The sequence below is a fragment of the Pongo pygmaeus genome, chromosome 14 (assembly GCF_028885625.2).
Source record: "Pongo pygmaeus isolate AG05252 chromosome 14, NHGRI_mPonPyg2-v2.0_pri, whole genome shotgun sequence".
NCBI classification, from domain to species: domain Eukaryota; kingdom Metazoa; phylum Chordata; class Mammalia; order Primates; family Hominidae; genus Pongo; species Pongo pygmaeus.
This window is the reverse complement of record NC_072387.2, coordinates 86,651,887-86,671,540: the sequence shown is the minus strand read 5'-3', so window position 1 is coordinate 86,671,540 and position 19,654 is coordinate 86,651,887. Positions and strand designations below refer to the sequence as shown.

At 34.3% G+C, this 19,654-nt stretch overlaps 1 protein-coding gene and 1 pseudogene across 28 annotated transcripts in view; one reads left to right on the top strand and one right to left on the bottom strand.

Annotated features, from left to right (window-relative positions):
* Positions 1 to 19,654, top strand: part of MYCBP2 (MYC binding protein 2) — a 275,983-nt gene that overhangs the window by 65,066 nt on the left and 191,263 nt on the right. For all 28 annotated transcript variants that reach the window (XM_063650979.1, XM_063650974.1, XM_054446938.2 and 25 more), the window contains exons 11-17: positions 71 to 147; positions 826 to 1,030; positions 1,612 to 1,776; positions 4,392 to 4,550; positions 10,030 to 10,234; positions 17,088 to 17,233; positions 17,874 to 17,975. In XM_063650979.1, coding sequence (XP_063507049.1) covers positions 71 to 147; positions 826 to 1,030; positions 1,612 to 1,776; positions 4,392 to 4,550; positions 10,030 to 10,234; positions 17,088 to 17,233; positions 17,874 to 17,975 — 1,059 coding nt within the window. The remainder of the gene's footprint in view (positions 1 to 70; positions 148 to 825; positions 1,031 to 1,611; positions 1,777 to 4,391; positions 4,551 to 10,029; positions 10,235 to 17,087; positions 17,234 to 17,873; positions 17,976 to 19,654) is intronic.
* LOC129012043 (U2 spliceosomal RNA) lies at positions 10,250 to 10,380 on the bottom strand (annotated as a pseudogene).

Below are 19,654 nucleotides of genomic sequence, written 5' to 3'. Positions count from 1 at the left end.
AGTACATGTTGTATTTAGAATTCTTCATATTAGAAATGCAATAGTATTTATTAGTCTCGTTGTATTTCAGGTACAGGATTTGATGAGGAGTCAGCAATTCTTGGTGCAGGACGAGAGTTTGCGCTAATGAAAACAGCAAATGGAAAGGTAAATTATTCTCTTTGGATTAAAAATGAGCATTCTCTGATTTAAGAGATTAAAGTACAATCTGTTGATTAGTTTATATAGTTTGCATGTTTAAGAAGAATCATCTTTTAAATTTTGATTTAAAATTATTTTTTATAAGATAAAATTTTATTCATATCGGGAACAGTACAGGCATGCCTCATTTTATTGTGCTTAGTTTTGTTGCACTTCACAAATAATTGCTGTTTTTACAAATTGAAGGTTTGTGACAACCCTGAGTTGAGCAAGTGTGTTGGCATCATTTTTCTAACAGCATGTGCTCACTTTGTGTCTCTGTGTCACATTTTGGTAATTCTCGAAATATTTCAGACTTCTTTATTATTATTGTATCTGTTATGGTGATCTGTTATCTTTGATGTTACTATTGTAATTATTTTAGGGTGCTGTGAATTGTGCCTATAGAAGACAGGAAACTTAATGGATAAAAGATATGAAAAAGCTATTATGAACTGTGTCTTCTTGGCAAAATATGTGTATTTCTTGCTCAACTCCCAAAAGTTGAATAGTGTAAAAAAGAGTTTGTTTTTATGTGAATTTTGTTTTTCAATAAAATATTGATGTCCCTTTTTTTCCTCATGTGAAACCTGATGCACTATTCCAAAAAGTACCATAATTCCTTTTTTTTTTTTAATACATAAGATATATTACACTGGCAAATACCAGAGTCTTGGAATCAAACAAGGTGGTCCTTCAGCAGGAAAATGGGTTGAGCTACCAATTACAAAATCTCCAAAGATAGTACACTTCTCAGTTGGACACGATGGCTCTCACGCCCTTTTAGTTGCAGAAGATGGGAGCATATTCTTTACAGGATCTGCTAGTAAAGGAGAAGATGGAGAATCAAGTAAGTTGAGTGATCAACTATGCATTTAATAAATATAAATGCTTTATTTTAGTAAAAATAAAACTTTATTAAGATAAAGTTTATCTATTTCAATAACACTAACCTCACCAACTTAATATATATATCATTGACTTGATGTAACTGCTTAATAAGTATATGTTGAATGAGTGAGGAACTTATTTTACTTTCCAGGATCTAACAAGAATACATGTGAATTACAAGTTGGGAAAAAAAGGAGATTTTAGATATGTGTTAGTAGAATGGTATTAATAATGCAATAGCTAATTTAGAGATTGGGCCCTCCAGGAGTTTGGTAGAAAACTAATATTACTCACTGAGAATTTGAATGTACTTCACGGAATGAGGATCTAGCAATGATAGTGTAAATATTAATTGACCAGATGAGGCTAGCAGGTTCACTAATTTTAAGTGACATGTTGGGAAGCCCAGGCCTTTGTGAAAATAAACAAATAGTGTCATAAATGCAAATAATACTTGTTTTTTTTGAGCTTTATATACAAACCATTATTATTATTATTTGTACATAGAGGTCTTGATTTAATCTAATTTCTGTTTTAAAGCTAAGAGCAGACGGCAATCCAAACCTTATAAACCTAAAAAGATAATTAAGATGGAAGGAAAGATTGTGGTGTATACAGCCTGCAATAATGGAAGTAGTTCTGTTATTTCTAAAGATGGAGAACTCTACATGTTTGGAAAAGATGCCATTTACTCTGATAGTTCAAGTAAGTTAATAAAAAGTTTTACTTTTATGCAAAGAAGTTTCAATACTAGTTATGTATGACAAAGACATATCCAGAAAATTTATGTTTGTAGCAAGCTTTCTCTACATTTTTTACATTTCCTTCCAAATGTGAAATATTTCGAAAGAGAAATTTTCTGTCATATCTTGTCACTAGGAGCACTGTCCCTAGTTTCATGCAGAGCTAATCATAGAGCTTGGCAAGAGAAGCTTTGCTGTAGCTGTGACTTCTGTGGATATTTTCCCTAGACTCAGGTGCTTATGGGACATGTCCCTGGGACAGTGGTAGTATCCTGAAGAAGTGATTTTCATGACATAGCTAGTTTATAATTGTTGAAGTATTTTATCTCCCCCATTAGGGTGTTTGGCTGGGATGATCTGTCTTATCTACTGTTCTATCCCCGGTGCCTAGCACAGTGTCTGGCACATTGTAGGGTCTCAAGAATTATTTTCTAGTGCCTGGGTGACTGATAAACCAAAAGTTTAAGAAGTGCATATGAGGGGTAGAACTAGCTAAATCGTTTTATATTTATAAATGATAATCTCAAAAACTTGTCATATTTGGTTACTAGATTTTCTTTCTAGCAGCTAGAAATGAATATAATGAGTGAAGCATCCCACTTGGAAGGATTTTACGTGCGATAAATATGTAAAGCCTTTGAGTTTCTTTGTAAAAAGGAAACTAGAATTAATGAAGTTTATGATTAGAAATTTATGTGATTGTCCCATGCTGGGGAAATTACACCTGTAGAACATTTATAGCAATTAATTATTAAGTCGAGGTATACCCAGATGATAAGTGAACTGGCTTAATGTCGTAATATTTAGATTCTCAATTGGCTGCAGCTATCAGAGTAAATCAAAATTTGGGAGTGGGCTCTTGTACAGTTTAAAAATAATATTCAGTATAATTGTTGCATGCTAACATCCACTGGGTAGAGCTGATGGAAACTTGTATATTTCTTCAACATATATTTATTGAGCAGGGATGATACATTAGTGATTGATGGACCTGACAGACCTGGATACTGCCTTTTTGAGGATCTGAGAGACAGTTGGGTATTACAGAACTTAAATATTGGGGAAGTGGTATTGAATGGTTATGGACATAGACTGAGATCCTAGCACCAACACTTTTTCTTTTTTTGAGATGGAGTCTCACTCTGTCTCCCAGGTTGGAGTGCAGTGGTGCAATCTCAGCTTACTGCAAACTCTGCCTCCTGGGTTCCAGAGATTGTCCCACCTCAGCCTCCCAAGTAGCTGAGATTATAGGCATGTGCCACAACGCCCAGCTAATTTTTTGTATTTTTTGTATTTTTAGTAGAGACGAGGTTCCACTGTGTTGGCCAGGCTGGTCTCGAACTCCTGACCTCAAGTGATCCACTCACCTCAGCCTCCCAAAGTGCTGGGAATACAGGCGTGAGCCACCGCGCATGGCCCTTGGCACCAGCGCTTTTAATTGGGTAACAGTTTACTTAACCTTTAACTGGGTAACAGTTTACTAAACGTTTAAGAGTTTTCTTTCTGTTTTTTTCTACCTGCAAAAAATAGATAATGATAGCACCTGCTTCATATGGTTGTTATGAAGATTATAGGAGGTAGAGCTTAAGAAATGCTTAGCACATCATGTAAGGTCTCAAAACATGTTAGCTAGTACTGTTAATAATAATAATAAATAACTACTGTTTTATATATATACACACACACCTTTTTCAAATGTGGTAAATATTAAAAGTGGAAATTATTGAGGTATAATTAACAAAAAGACCTAAACTAGTGTAAGGTGAAAGTGAAGGCCACCTTAAGGTAGTGATATCTGAGCTAATAATGTAGAACAGTTTTCCCAAAGCATAATATGAGATTGATACTATTTGTAATTTAAATAAAACAAATACTTGAAAACATGTTTTTATTTTAATGTATATTGGAAAAATAATAATCTTTGATTGTTAATGTTATTACTACTTGATAAGGTTAAAGATGCTTCAATCAATTTAGAGTTGATAGAAAACATATTAAATAGATAATATGAGTGGCACTTGGATATGACAAGTATAATGAAAGTAATATATGAATAAGTGAAGTTTAGAAAATAGCTGTGTATTGGATTGTGGAAGAAAGCATTGTAGGTTGAAAAGGACTGAAAAATAACTGTTTTGGAAAGTCTCACTGGTTTCTGCATAAACAATTTCATGTCAATATACTATGGCAAGTATTTTACTTTGTTTTGCTGAGGCAGGTCAAAGCAGGTAAAATAAATTATTTATGGACTCCTTTGTGCTTAGACCAGAAAAGTTTGAGAGTACTGTGGAGAGGTGTTGCCATTTGGAGGAAGCATTCAGGAGAAATAAGCTTGAGAGAAAGCTGCAGTAAAAATATGTCCCAAGTCTGGATGATAATATTTTAGGATTCATTGAAGCTACATTTCAAAGTTACAAAGTTAATTCAGTGATACTCTGCCAGTCTTTTGGCTACTTATTTCTCATTTTGTTGAGTTATTTTGCCCCAGAAATAAATGGTTCTGCATTGAGGTAGTTCTTTTACTAGGCTCAGAAGGGCCTTTTTGTTGTTTTTACTAAATTTGTTTCTTTCCTATAGGTTTGGTAACTGATTTGAAGGGACATTTTGTAACTCAGGTAGCTATGGGCAAAGCCCACACTTGTGTTTTAATGAAGAATGGAGAGGTGTGGACATTTGGTGTAAATAATAAAGGACAGTGTGGACGAGACACTGGTGCCATGAACCAAGGCGGGAAAGGTAGGTCTTTAATTCTTAGATATTAAAATTTGTGTTGTCTTTTCATTAGTTTTTCAGAACAACATAGTGAAAAGTCTTGTTCTTTTCAAAATGAGTAGCTCTTCTTTTTCTTTTTGTTCCTATTTAAATTTTTTAAAAAATTTGTATGGGTAGATAGTAGGTATATGTATGGGGTACACGAGTTATTTTGATACAGGCATACAATGTGTAATAATAATCACAGGGTAAATGGGGTCTCCATCATCTCAAGCATGTATCCTTTCTTTGTGTTATGAGCACTCCAATTATACTCCCTCAGTTGTTAAAGTATACAACAAATTATCGCCAACTGTAGCCACCCTCTTGTGCTATCAAATAGTAGATCTCTTGTATCTAATTATATTTTTGTGCCAACTAACCATCCCATTTCCCACCCACTCTCCCCGACTACCCTTCCCAGTCTCTAGTAACCAGCATTGTACTCTCTATCTTTATGAGTTCAATTGTTTTAATTTTTAGCTCCCACAAATGAGTGAGAACATGTGAAATTTGTCTTTCGGTGCCTGGCTGCTTTCACTTAACATAATATCCTCCAGTTACATCCTTGTTGTTGCAAATGATAGGATCTCAGTCTTTTTTATGGTTAAATAGTACTATATTGTGTTTATATACCACATTTTCTTTATCCATTCATCTGTTGATGGACACTTAGGTTGCTTCCAAATCTTGGCTATTGTGAATAGTGCTGCAATAAACATGAGAGTGCAGATATCTCTTTGATGTATTAATTTCCTTTCTTTTGGGTATATCCGTAGCAGTGGGATTGTTGGATCATATTGAGTTCTAGTTTCAGTTTTTTGGGGAAGCTCCATGCTGTTCTCTCCAGAGTGGCTGTACTAAATTTACGTTCTCACTAACAGTGTACGAGTGTTCCCTTTTCTCCACATCCTCTCCAACATTTGTTATTGCCTGTCTTTTGGATAAAAGCCATGTTAACTGGGGAGAGATGATATCTCAGTGTAGTTTTGATTTGCATTTCTCTGATGATCCATGATGTTGAGCACCTTTTCATATACCTGTTTGCCATTTGTATGTCTACTTTTGAAAAGCATCTATTCAGAACTTTTTCACATTTTTTAATTGGATTTGAGTGGCTCTTTGACTTTATATTTGTGAATTAGGAAAACCACTGAATTTCTTATTTATTTGATAATATTTACTGATAAAATATCACTGGAAAAACAAATACACTTTAGATTTTTGATTTTTGAGCAAATGTGCTGGCTTACTCAAATCATCTTCTAAATTCTACATAAAATAGCGCTTCTTTGACTTAGCATCTTTGATGACTACATTACTCCAGAAAAGTCTTTTCCAAACATTTTTTATTAGCTGCTTTTATACGACATGTTTTAAATTTTAGCCATTTTTGGCAGCAATCTATCTGGCAAATATTATCTTCCCATTTAACAGCACATGCTACCTGTAATTTAACCTATTCTTGACAACTAAGAATGATCCTTATGAATATCTGACACCTTACCAAGAAAAGACTAAATTGTAGACACACCTTCTTCACAATATCCTTTGCTCCAACCCTCAGGCCATTGAAGAGAACAAAGGGCTTTCTCCTTTGATTGCCCTGTTTGCTGTGGTCTTGTTTTGTTGTTGTGGTTTTAAATAGCATGTCTACTTCTTGCCCTCAATTTTTATATCTAGCTGCTATCGTTATGTTTATACCTTTCACTCCAATTTCTGATTTTGGGCAAGATATTAAACCATACATATATATTATTAGAACTAAGCATTGAACTTTGGTTAAAGTACCAATAATTTCGAGGATTAATGCTGTATAAATTAACAAAACCTGGTTTTTCTCTTTTGAGGCTTTGATGTCAGACTCATCTGGATCTCAGAAACCCACCCTTCTTTGTCTTTGCCTTATTCATGTGTCTGTGTGTGTATTTAAAATGCATCACTTTAAAAATGAGTAAGTTATTAGAATATATTGGCAAATGAAGAAGGAACAAAAGAAAGAAATGGATTACTTCACAATGGAAATACTTTGATTTATTACTAAATTAGTGAACTTGTTTTGGATAATAACTGCTAGGACAAAGGGGAGAATCAGTTTTTTTAAATATATAATATGAATATATATTCAGATTATGTTTTGTAAGAAGTCTGAACTGAACAACATTGTTTCCTTATTATTCTGAAACTCTTGTGAAAATTGAGCGTACATTTACACCTATGTTCTAGATTCTTCAGTGACGTTTTATAATAATCAAAGTAAAATGTTAAAAGATTTTTTTAATAAGAATCATACCTACCCTGTTGGTAAGTAATGAATTAGAAAGCAGATGAGTAAAGTAAGACACATACAGTGCATACTGATTGCAGAGTCATAACAGATGCTGGGGAGAATGTGGAGAAAGGGGAATGCTCATACATAGCTAGTGGAAATGTAAATTAGTACAGCAACTATGGAAAACATAGATTTTTCATTTGTATGAAGGTGACTCAAAAAACTGAAAATAGAACTGCCACATGATCTAGCAATTCCACTTCTGGGTATATGTATCAAAAAGAAAGGAAATCTGTATGTCAGAGAGATGCCTGCATTCTCAGGTTTATCATAGCCATATCCACAACACCAAGATATGGAATCCACTTAAGTATCCATCAACAGATGAATGAGTAAAGAAAATGTGGTACATACACAATAGAATATTATTCATCCCTAAAAAAGAATGAAATCTTGTTATTTGCAGAAACATGGATAGAACTGAAGGACATGATGTTAACTGAAATAAAATAAACCAGGGACAGAGACAAATATCACTCATATATGGGAACTAAAAAATTGATTTCATGCAGGTAGTAAATAGAATAGTGATTACCAGAGACTTGTAAGGATAGTGGGAGGGGGAGAGGAAGAGTGGTTGGTTAATAGGTACAAAAATACAGTTAGAGAGAAAGAATAAGTTCTAATGTTCAGGAGCGGAGTAGGGTGAATGTCATTAACAACAACATATTGTGTATTTCAAAATAGCTAGAAGAGAGGATTTAGAATATCCCAGTTACCCTGACTTGATCCCAGTTACCCCGATTTGATCATTAGACATTGTATGCATGTATGAAAACTCACATGCCATAAATAGGTATAACAGTTATGTATCAATTTAAAAAGAACATAAAGGAATATTTTAAAAGTTTATTAAACCAGGAAAGTACAGAACATATTGAAATATTAAAAAATTGTGTCTCTACCATGTCTTGTCATTTTTTTTCAGTTAAAAAAAAATCACAGATAAGATTCAAGTGCCCCATATCCCCCTTCCAAGGCTTATTATCATATTCTATTTCTCCCCAGAGCTAACTGCGATCATGACTTTGATAAGCATACGTTCAGTCATGTTCTTATATATTTTCACAAGTTCTTTTATATTTTATGTGTAAAATAATATTGCATAATGATGTCTGTTTTACACATAAAAATATACTAGTGTTTTATGTGTTTTTATACGTGTTAATCTGTTATTTATATTTTTCCACAAATTGTTTTTTTCTCATCATTCTATTAGAAATATGTCCATGTTGGTACATATAAATCTAAATGATTCATGTTAACTAATGTGTAATATACCACACAGTGAACATGCTATAGTGTATCCATTCTTCTGTTGATGGATGGGCTTATTTCCAATTTTTCATTGTTATAAATGAGTTTAAAACCTCCTTTATAAATGTTTCCTGGCAAACCTGTGAGACTTTCTCTGGTGTAATTGCTCTATTGTGGATTTCAGTTTTACTGGATTTTTCTTGAAAGAGATTGTAACAGTTTATACTCTCACCAGTAGAGTTGGATTTTCCACATCACATCTGATATTGACAGACTGATTTTTGTCAATTTGGTGGCTATGAAATGATACTGTAATTTTTTATTTGTTACATTGAAGTATAATATGCATACAGGAAAGTATGCATAGTATCTTGATGAATTTTCTCAAATTGATTGTATTCATGTAATCAGCACTCAGATTAAGAAACCACATATTACCAGCACCCCAGAAAGCCCCACTTTATGTTCCTCTCTGCCCCTCAGTTAATTACCATAAATTAGTTTTCTTTTTATACTTGATATAAATGAAATCATGCAGTATGAACTCTTTTGTGTCCAGTTTCTTTTCATTGTTTTATGTTTATGGAGTTCATACATATTGTTACAAGTAGTTATAGATTGTTCATTTTTGTTCTATTAAATTATATATAGATACTACAGTTTTAAAATTGTTTCTAGTATTTGGGCATTTGGACGGTTTCCAGTTTTGGTTATTATGAATAATGTTGCTGTGAACATTCTAGTAAATGTCTTTTGGTGAAAGTGTTTATTCATGTCTTTTGGGTATATACCTAGGAGTAGAATTGCTGGTTCTCTCACTTTTCTTTTAATTTTCATTCCCTTGATTATTAATACTGAGTTTGAACATCTCTTCAAACTTTATTTTACTTACTTTTAAAAATTGATTTGTAGGAGCTTTTTTGCGTATTATGTTTTATATGTCTTTGATTAACCTATGGTTTACAGTTTCATTTGTTATATATAATTTTGAAATTTTGATGTCAAAATTTCCAACCTTTTTCTTTATAAATTTTTGATGAATGTAGCCTGGTAGGAGATTTTATTTTCCATATAAATTAGAACCGGCTTTATCTGCTTGGCATTGTGATTGAGATTCCATTGACTGTAAAGATTAATTTGAGGATAATAGTTCCAGTATTGGAATGATTAAATGAGTAATGCTTATAGAGCTAGTTACAAATAGTGCTCAGTACATTTTAGCTATGTACTGAGACATAGCTTGTAAATGAGACATCTTGTAAATGAGGAAGGAAGAGGCAGAGGGAGCAAGAATGAACAAAGGCCCTGAGCATATGGAAGGACACAGGGTGTTTGGAGAGCAGAGGGAAAAGAAATGAGATTGGAGAAAATTAGGAGCCATCTTGTGCCTACTGCCTCTTGCTGAGTTTTGTTCTTCTGAAGACCTTGGAAGGTCATTGGAGGTTTGTAAATTATGAAGTTGTGGAATCAAATATGTGCCTTGGGAGGATGATTGGTGGCAGTAGGAGGATGATCTAGAGTGGGGAACTCTTGGCTTGGAGCATGGTTGGGAGGCTTTCTTTGGTCTGTTGAATGAAAGTGTTGGTAGTGAGGATGGAAAACAGGAAAAGATTTAAAAGTATGATTGACAGAAGGTAACAGCCAAGAGACATTTGACAATAGCCTTCCTTGTCTTCTTTTGCAGAAATGAAATGGGGAGAGTGTTTATTAGTGGTCCCTAAATTAAAATTTATTTTTGTTACTCAGATTTAAGCATTTCTTTGTATAATTGCTTGGATTAGCATGCTGTCATTTTTTAAACTGGGAAATATAGTCATCCATCTTTTATACATGAAAGTAATCTGTATAAAAATTACAAATTGATCTGTCAAATAGGGTTTGGAGTTGAAAATATGGCAACAGCAATGGATGAAGACCTGGAAGAAGAACTAGATGAAAAAGATGAGAAGTCTATGATGTGCCCTCCAGGCATGCACAAATGGAAGCTGGAGCAGTGCATGGTTTGTACTGTCTGTGGAGATTGTACAGGTTATGGAGCCAGCTGTGTCAGTAGTGGACGGCCAGACAGAGTCCCCGGAGGGTAAGAGAGAATGATTCCTACTAAAGAACATGTGCAGAACACATTTCTTTGCAAAATCATTCCAGAGTATACTCTACTATTAATATTTTTTTCTTAAAGACCAGTGGCATCTTCACTTGATCTTAGCCAAAAGGCCAAGAAAGTATTATAATTCTTATAATTGTTTTCTGTTATAATAATTTATAATTTAATGTCATCTCTAGGGTTGCCTTTCTTTCATTTGATTCATTTAACCATTATTTAAAAACAGGTCATAAGTTTTTCAAGATTTGGGGCTGTACTTTTATTTGTATTATTTTTCTAAGCCTATTTAATGCTAGATATCTATTATATTTCTGTTGAACATGAATCTTTTCTAAATAAAATTATCAATATCATATACAGTACTTGATTAGATATATAATTTTGTTTTAAATTAAATTTACCATTTATAAATTTAGAAACGTTGTATGCTTGCTTCTAAAGTTACATCATACCTGTTATATTTATCCTTGTTTTCAATGGACCACATTTTTCAGGATTCTATATTATTGTCAATTTAAAGTTAATATGTAAGTTTGGCAGAATAAGAGTGCAGGTTTCCTGCTAGGATGTTAGGAAGAATTTTGAATCTGTTTTCTACATTGCTAGTTATAGCCACTATAACATGATGGAATATTCTTTGTATGATCAGCTTTCTGATAATTGGCTGATTTGGGGGAGTAGAGAAAATTTTGTGAAGAGAAGCCCAGAAGGAAGACAGCCATCCCTGCATCTTCACCTTCCTCTTTGTCAACTCTGTAATAGTTGCTTCTTCCCAAATATTGTCTGTATCTAATAGGAGTTTATTTCTAAGTTTATATTTGGCCTTTCATAGTTAAATAGGTCATATATAACAGGCCTTTTCTTTAAGGTTGCTGAGATATGATTTTTTTAAAACAAATTTTCTTTACATTATTAGTATAAGAAATAAACAGTAATCTTTATCAAAGGATAATATTTATTCTGTAGTGCTTTATGTTTGGCTCTGTTTTCTGTTTTTTAAGCACCTAATTTCTTTATTTTTAAATTTAATTTGGATGCAGAAAGATTCTATGATTATTTTTTAACAATGTTGGAATTGAAATTTATTCTCCTGGATCTCTCCAACACTATTTCCATTAAAATTCAGTGTTAGCTGGGTGTAGTGGCCCATGTCTGTAATCCCAGCACTTTGGGAGGCTGAGGCCAGAGGATCACTTGAGGCCAGGAGTTTGAAACCAGCCTCGGCAGCATAGCAACACCCCTAACTCAAAAAATATATAATAAAAATAAAATTTAATATCCCCACTCTCTGAGCTTAAGCAGCCAGTATATATCATGAACAAAATCTATAAATTATCTGGTCCCTTTTGAAATTAATTATTCTTCATATATTTTTCCCCCAGAGACTTATATAGTTTATAGTAATTATTCATAGACTTACATGGACAGTACTAACCAAGTATAATAATTGCTTTATTAATGAAGCAAACTGAATATATCAGAATATTAAGGACTATTAAGCTGACTTCACTTATTATAAAATTGTGACTACATATCTTATTATGATAAAATACATATAAAATTGACCAGCTTAACCATTTTTAAGTAGACGTTCTGTGGTATTAAATCCATTCATAATGTTGTGCAACTATTACCACCATCCATCTCCATAACTCTTCATCTTGTAAAACTGAGACTCTGTACCTGTTAAACAATGACTCCTCATTCTTCCCTCTCCCCTGCCTCTGGCATCCACTATTCTTGTTTTCTTTCTGTCTCTGATTGACTACTCTAGGTACCTTTCATATAACGAGAATCAGAGTATTTGTCTTTTTTGTGACTGGCTTATTTCACTTAGCATAATATCCTCGGTTCATCCGGGTTGTCACATATGTCGGAACATCTTTGCTTTTTGAGGCTGAATAATATTCTATTGTATGTATATTACCACATTTTGCTTATCCATTCACTCACTGATGAACACTGTGGTTGCTTCCACATTGTAACTATTGTAAGTAATGCTGCTGTGAAGATGAGTGTACAAGGAGCTCTTTGAGACCCTGTTTTCAGTTCTTTTGGGCATATACCCAGAAGTGGAATTGTTGGACCATATGGTAATTTTATTTTTAATCTTTTGAGGAACTGCCATACTATTTTTCACAGCAGCCAACCATTTTACATTCCCACCAATAGTGTACAGATGTTCCAGTTTCTCCACATCCTTCTTAACACTTATGATCTGTTATTTTGGTAGTGGCATCCTAATGGGTATGAGATAGTATCTCATTATAGTTTTGATTTGGATTTCTCCAGTGATTAGTGATGTTCAGCATCTTTCCGTATGCTTTTTGGCCATTTGTAGATCTTGTTTGGAGAAATGCTATTCAAGTCCTTTGCTCATTTTTGAATCAAGTTGTCAGTTTCTTTTGTTGTTGTTGATGAATTTTAGGAATTCTCTATATAGTTTGAATATTAATTCCTTATCAGATATATGATTTGAAAATAAAAAGTTCTGTCTGTGGGTTGTGTTTTTACTCTGTTGACATTGTCTTTTCAAGCAGAAAATTTTTTAAATTTTCATGAAGTCCAGTTGTTTGTTTTTTTTTGTTGTTGTTGCCTGTGCGTTTGGTGTCATATCCAAGAAATTATTTCCCAATCTAGTGTTGTGAAGGGTTACTGTATCTTTTCTTCTTCTTTTTTTTTCTTAATTATACTTTTAAGTTTTAGGGTACATGTGCACAACGTGCAGGTTAGTTACATATGTATACATGTGCCATGTTGGTGTGCTGCACCCATTAACTTGTCATTTAACATTAGGTATATCTCCTAATGCTATCCCTCCCCTCTTCCCCAACCCCACAACAGGCCCCGGTGTGTGATGTTCCTTTTCTTCTAAGAGTTTTTTTTTTTTTTTTTAAATAGTTTTAGGTCTTACATTTAGGTCTTTGATTCATTTTGAGTTAACTTTTGTATATACTGTTGGAGAAGTGTCCAGATCCTGTTTTCCCAGCGATGTTTATTGAAAAGATTATCCCTTCTCTATTGAATCATCTTGGCTCCTTTGTCAAAAATCATCTGACCATATATGTGAAGGAAGATTTCTCAGCTGTCTATTCTATCCCATTGGTCTGTATGACTGTCTTTATGCCACACCACATTGTTTTGATTACTGTAGATTTGTAGTAAGTTTTGAGGTCAAAACTGAGTACTTTGTTCTTCTTTTTCAAGATTGTTTGGCTATTTGAGGTCCTTAGAGATTTTCTGTGAATTTTAGGATAGGTTTTTCTATTCTGTAAAAACCGTCATTGGGATTTTGATAGGGATTACAATGAATCTGTAGATTGCTTTGGGTAGTATGAACATCTTAAAAACATTAAGTCTTCTAATCCATGAACATAGATATGTTTCTACTTATGTCATCTTTAATTTCTTTCAGCAATGTTTTGTAGTTCTCATTTCACCTCATTGGTTAATTACTAAGTGTATTCTTTTTGATGCTATGGAATTGTTTCTGTAATTTCCTTTTCATATTGTTCATTATTAGTGTGTAGACATACAACTGATTTTTGTGTGTTGACTTTGTCTCTTCCTACTTTGCTGAATTCATTTTCTCTATTGGTTTTTTTGAGTGGAATCTTTAGGGTTTTCTACTTATGAGATTGTATTATCTGTGAACATAGATAATTTTACTTCTCCCTTTCTACTTTGGATGACCTTTATTTCTTTTCCTGTCCAATTGCTCTGGCTAGAACTTCTAGTGCTGTTTAGGAGTGGTCAAAGTGAGTATCCTTGTCTTCTTCCTGATATTACAGAGGAAAAGCTTTCAGTCTCTCACCATTATGATGTTCACTGTGTGTTTTTCATATGTGGTTTTTATGTTGAGATCATTTCCTTTTATTCCTAGTTTGTCTAGTGTTTTTATTATGAAAGGGCATTGAATTTTGTCAAATGCTTTTTCTACATCAATTGAGATGATCATGTGTTTCTTTTCTTTCATTCCGTTAATGTGTTACATTACATGGATTGATTTTCCTTTGTTGCATTCCAGGAGTAAATCTCACTTCGTTATGGTGTATAATTCTTTTAATATCCTGCTGAATTTGTTGTGTTAGTATTTTGTTGAGGATTTTTACATCATTATTCATAAGGGATATTGGTCTGTAGGGTTTTTTTTTTTTTGCCTCCTCCTCCCCCTCCCCCTCTCCCTCCTCCCTTTCTTCTGTTTCTCCTTCTTCTTTCTTCTCCTCCTTCTCCTCTTCCTCCTTCTCCTTCTCCTCCTCCTCCTGCTCCTCCTCCTTCTCCTCCTCCTCCTCCTTCTCCTTCTTTTCCTTCTTCCTCCTTTCTTCTCTTCTTTCTTCTTCTTTTTCTTCATCTTTTGTCTGACATTGGTATTGGGGTAATCCTGGCCTCAAAGAATGAATTCGTGTTCTCTCCTCTTCAATTTTTTGGAAAATTTTGAGAATTGGTGTCATAAACACTATGTTAAAAATAGTGTCAGTTGGGCATATTACTGTGTCATAGTTTTTACTGTGTAGTAAGTGATCTTCCAAATTGTTTATAATGCTTGCTTTTAAAAGTGACACGTTTCACAGGGTGTCTAGCTATGTCTTTTAAACTGCTGCCAGGTATGTTCTTCCTTTTGTACCTTCCGAAATCTGTATAACCTGGGGTTCAACAAGGCTGTCAAAAGTTTCAAGGACTGATCTGATGAACTACATTAAAGCTATGCCTTCTACAAAATACATGACTAAGAAGTTACTTTCCCTGACCCCAAGTCAGTTTCTGGGAGTGTCTTTGTCAACATATATCCTATATGGTTCACAATTGATATGAAAGGGCTGAAGGAGAAAAAGAACAGGTAATTGGACTCTGTGAAAGGAGAGAATGGGAGGTGATGGCATGTAAAGAAGAGAGGGGGAAGGAGACATATATGTGTTTGTGTGTGTGTATATATATGTGTGTGTGTGTGTGTATATATGTATTATTTTTTCCTTTCCAATGTGTGGATGTTTTCATTTCCTTTGTGTGTGTGTGTGTGTATGTGTTACTTTACGTTCTGGGATACATGTGCAGAACGTGCAGGTTTGTTACATAGGTATACACGTGCCATGGTGGTTTGCTGCACCCATCAACCTGTCGTCTGCATTAGGTATTTCTCCTAATGCTATCCCTCCCCTAGCCCCCACCCCCCAACAGGCCCCGGTGTGTGATGTTCCCTTTCCCATGTCCATGTGTTCTCATTGTTCAACTCTCACTTATGAGTGAGAACATGCAGTGTTTGGTTTTCTGTTCCTGGGTTAGTTTGCCGAGAATGATGGTTTCCAGCTTCATTCATGTCCCTGCAAAGAACATGAACTCATCCTTTTTTTATGGCTGCATAGTATTCCATAGTGAATATGTGCCACATTTTCTTTATCCAACCTATCATTGATGAGCATTTGGGTTGGTTCCAAGTCTTTGCTATTGTGAATAGTGCTGAAATAAACGTACATGTGCATGTGTCTTTGTAGTAGAATGATTTATAATCCTCTGGGTATATACCTAGTAATGGGACTGCTGGGTCAAATGGTATTTCTGATTCTAGATCCTTGAGGAATCACCACAGTGTCCTCCACAATGGTTGAACTAATTTACACTCCCACCAACAGTGTAAAAGCGTTCCTATTTCTCCACATCCTCTCCAGGATCTGTTGTGTCCTAACTTTTTAATGATCACCATTCTAATTGGCGTGAGATGTTTTCTCATTGTGGTTTTGATTTGCATTTCTCTAATGACCAGTGATGGTGAGCTTTTTTTCGTTTGTTGGCCGCATAAATGTCTTCTATTGAGAAGTGTCTGTTCTTATCCTTCGCCCACTTTTTGATGGGGTGGTTTGTTTTCTTGTAAATTTAAGTTCTGCCGCATAAATAAATGTCTTCTTGTGAGAAGTGTCTGTTCATATCGTTTGCCCACTTTTTGATGGGGTTGTTTGTTTTCTTGTAAATGTGTTTAAGTTCTTTACAGATGCTGGATATTAGCCCTTTGTCAGATGAGTAAATTGCAAAAATTTTCTCCCATTCTGTAGGTTGCCTGTTCACTCTGATGATACTTTCTTTTGCTGTGCAGAAGCTCTTTAGTTTAATTAGATCCCATTTGTCAATTTTGGCTTTTGTTGCCATTGCTTTTGGTGTTTTAGTCATGAAGTCTTTGTCCATGCCTGTGTCCTAAATGGTATTACCTAGGTTTTCTTCCAGGGTTTTTATAGTCTTAGGTCTCATGTTTAAATCTTTAATCTATCTTGAGTTAATTTTTGTATAAGGTGTAAGGAAGGGGTCCGGTTTCAGTTTTCTGCATATGGCTAGCCAGTTTTCCCAACACCATTTATTAAATAGTGAATGGGAAGGAGACATATTACATGAAGCTGGCAAGCTTAGGCTCTGTTGCTGAAGGCTACCAACACCTGCCTTCACTTATCTGCTGGACAACAACATTGTTTGTTTTTAGCCAACCAACCCATCTGGGTCACTTAATCCTAAAGCTCCTGGTCCTTCACTAACTGCAAAAAAACTTTTAAAAGATTATTTTTAAAGTAGTGGCTTTGATGATAGTCGAATCTGTGTGTATTTTCTGTAGAAATATATCAATTATGCCTATTGGGAGCTTAATCAGTCTTGTTTTTAATTATTCTGCTATTTATATCCTTTCCTTAAAATGAACAATTGTGATCTAAAGAGGTGATTTCATTGCTTACTCATTTAACAATTTCAAAAATGTGGAAAATAAGTTATAGAAAAGAGTTTTAAGGAAAAATTAGGAAGATCTCAGTTGTCTTTTTTTTTTTTTTTTTTTTTTTTTTGTATTTTCCCCTAGGATCTGTGGTTGTGGTTCCGGAGAATCTGGTTGTGCTGTGTGTGGATGTTGCAAGGCCTGTGCAAGAGAGTTAGATGGTCAAGAGGCAAGACAAAGAGGAATTCTTGATGCAGTGAAAGAAATGATACCTTTAGATCTTCTTTTAGGTAATTTTGATTGATTATACTATGCTACACTGAGTTGTCCTCAACTCAGTAAGTCTGACAGTTTAAACAATTTCTTTTAGATATATGTTAATAAATTAGGATAATAATTAATGTATGCAATACTGCTTTTACGGTAACTGACAATATGACATTGTTTAAGGGATGAGATTCTTTTTTTTTTTTTTTTTTTTGAGATGAAATCTTGCTCTGTTGCCAAGGCTGAAGTACAGTAGCTCAATCTCAGCTCACTGCAACCTCCGCCTTCTAGTTTCAAGTGATTGTCCTGTCTTGGCCTCCCGAGTAGCTGGAATTACAGGTGTCCACCACCACACCTGGCTAATTTTTGTATTTTTAGTAGAGACAGGGTTTCACCATGTTGGCCAGGCTGGTCTTGAACTCCTGACCTCTGATGATCTCCCCGCCTCGGCCTCCCAAAGTGCTGGGATTACAGGTGTGGGCCACCATGCCTAGCCAGAATGAGATTCTTTTTCCCTTTTTAGCTAAGAATTATTAAAGTAAAAATATTGTGTGTTTTAGACCATGTTTTTGCTAGCTTTTACTTTCTTGAATTTTATGTAGTTCTGTCATAGCTATTATATAACATATATGTTGTTGTTGTTGTTTTTGGCCAATCATCTAGCTGTCCCAGTGCCCGGGGTTAACATTGAAGAACACCTTCAGTTACGACAAGAAGAAAAACGGCAACGTGTAATCAGAAGGCACAGATTAGAGGAAGGAAGAGGTAAGATGTAGCTACAGAGAAAAAGTACATGAAAATCCACTTTCCTACCCTATCCTGAAACCACTGAAAAGTTCACACAATAAACTAATTTGGTAAGAAATCATCAAAATTAAAATTAGTAATATTCTGATAACTCATATAATGTGAAAATATTCAGAGTATTCATGATTCTTCTAATAACATATGTATAGGTATTTATAATTGTGCTAATAACATACTTTTAATTCAGCAGGGTGTTTATGGCATAAGTCAACCATATTAAGAACTGTGCCATCTGCCTAGTATCAATAAGTATTAGAAATGGCAACTTTTTAAAAATAGATATTCTCACAACTTGTCCTTCGCCCAGACTTTGGACTCAGCTATTGGACTGTGGAACAAAATTCAGTTTAGTCTTTTTCATTTCTATTTTCTTACTCATTTATGCTTATTATCATTTGGACATAGTCCTGCTATGCTGCCCTCCAGTTCAGTGCATAACTATGCTTTCATGTGTCCTTTTTTGGAAAAAGCTCATTCTAGTTAATTACAGGAAGAGTAAGATGACAGGACTCCAGGTTTCATTTGCAAAGATAGGTCTATTGTTTATCTTTTCCTCATTGTTTATGATAATTTCTTAGCTTAAAAATACATTTAACTGGCCAGGCATGGTGGCTGACGCCTGTAATCCCAGCACTTTGGGAGGCTGAGGCAGGCAGATCACAAGATCAAGAGATCAAGACCATCCTGGCCAACATGGTGAAACCCCATCACTACTAAAAGTACAAAAAAATTAGCTGGGCATGGTGTTGTGCGCCTGTAGCCCTAGCTACTTGGGAGGCTGAGGCAGGAGAATCACTTGAACCTGGGAGGTGGAGCTTGCAGTGAGCCATGATTGCGCCACTGCACTCCAGCCTGGTGACAGAGTGAGACTCCATCTCAAAAGAAAACAAACAAAAAAAATTTAACTGTGGTTATAATTGGTATTTGAATACACAGAGATAAATATATGTATTACTAAAGATTTCCTTGCTCAGTAAATTTTTTTTGTAGGATTAAGACAAATTGTTATGGAAGTCTATGATTTTATTCCTCCAATAGGCAAAATTTTGATCAGAAATGTTTACTGATATTGCATATTTTAAATGCTTATTAGAAATGGCATGATGTTTGATGCATGAAATAAACCTTTTACCGATTTAACCATCATTATATATTTTTCTAGCTATTCTTTTTGTTAATATATGGAATAAGTAGTAAAATGTATAATACACATGGTGAATTCTAGTTTTACTAAACTTAAATTGTAAAACATACTTGGCACATGAAGAGTGTTCTTCATAGCATCTGATAAGTGATGTTGATTGATAAGGTGAATGTTTACTATTGTTTGGCTTTGCTTGCATAATGTCCTTTAAAGGATATTTTAATGAGATTAATATAGATACTCTCAGTATTTACATTATATAAGTATATGGGAAAATTGCATGTTAAATATTTCTTACAAAACAGAATAGAATTAAGTTTCTGACATGTGGTAATTAATAATTTTTTATGTTGATATAATTTTTTCAGATTAGTTACCATTATATCTTTGCTACCTATTTTTTCTTTCTTTAGAAATATTAGGTTGAGTGACATGAATGAACCTACAAAATGCAGCTATTTCTTACATTTAAACTACAGTATAGCACATCCTT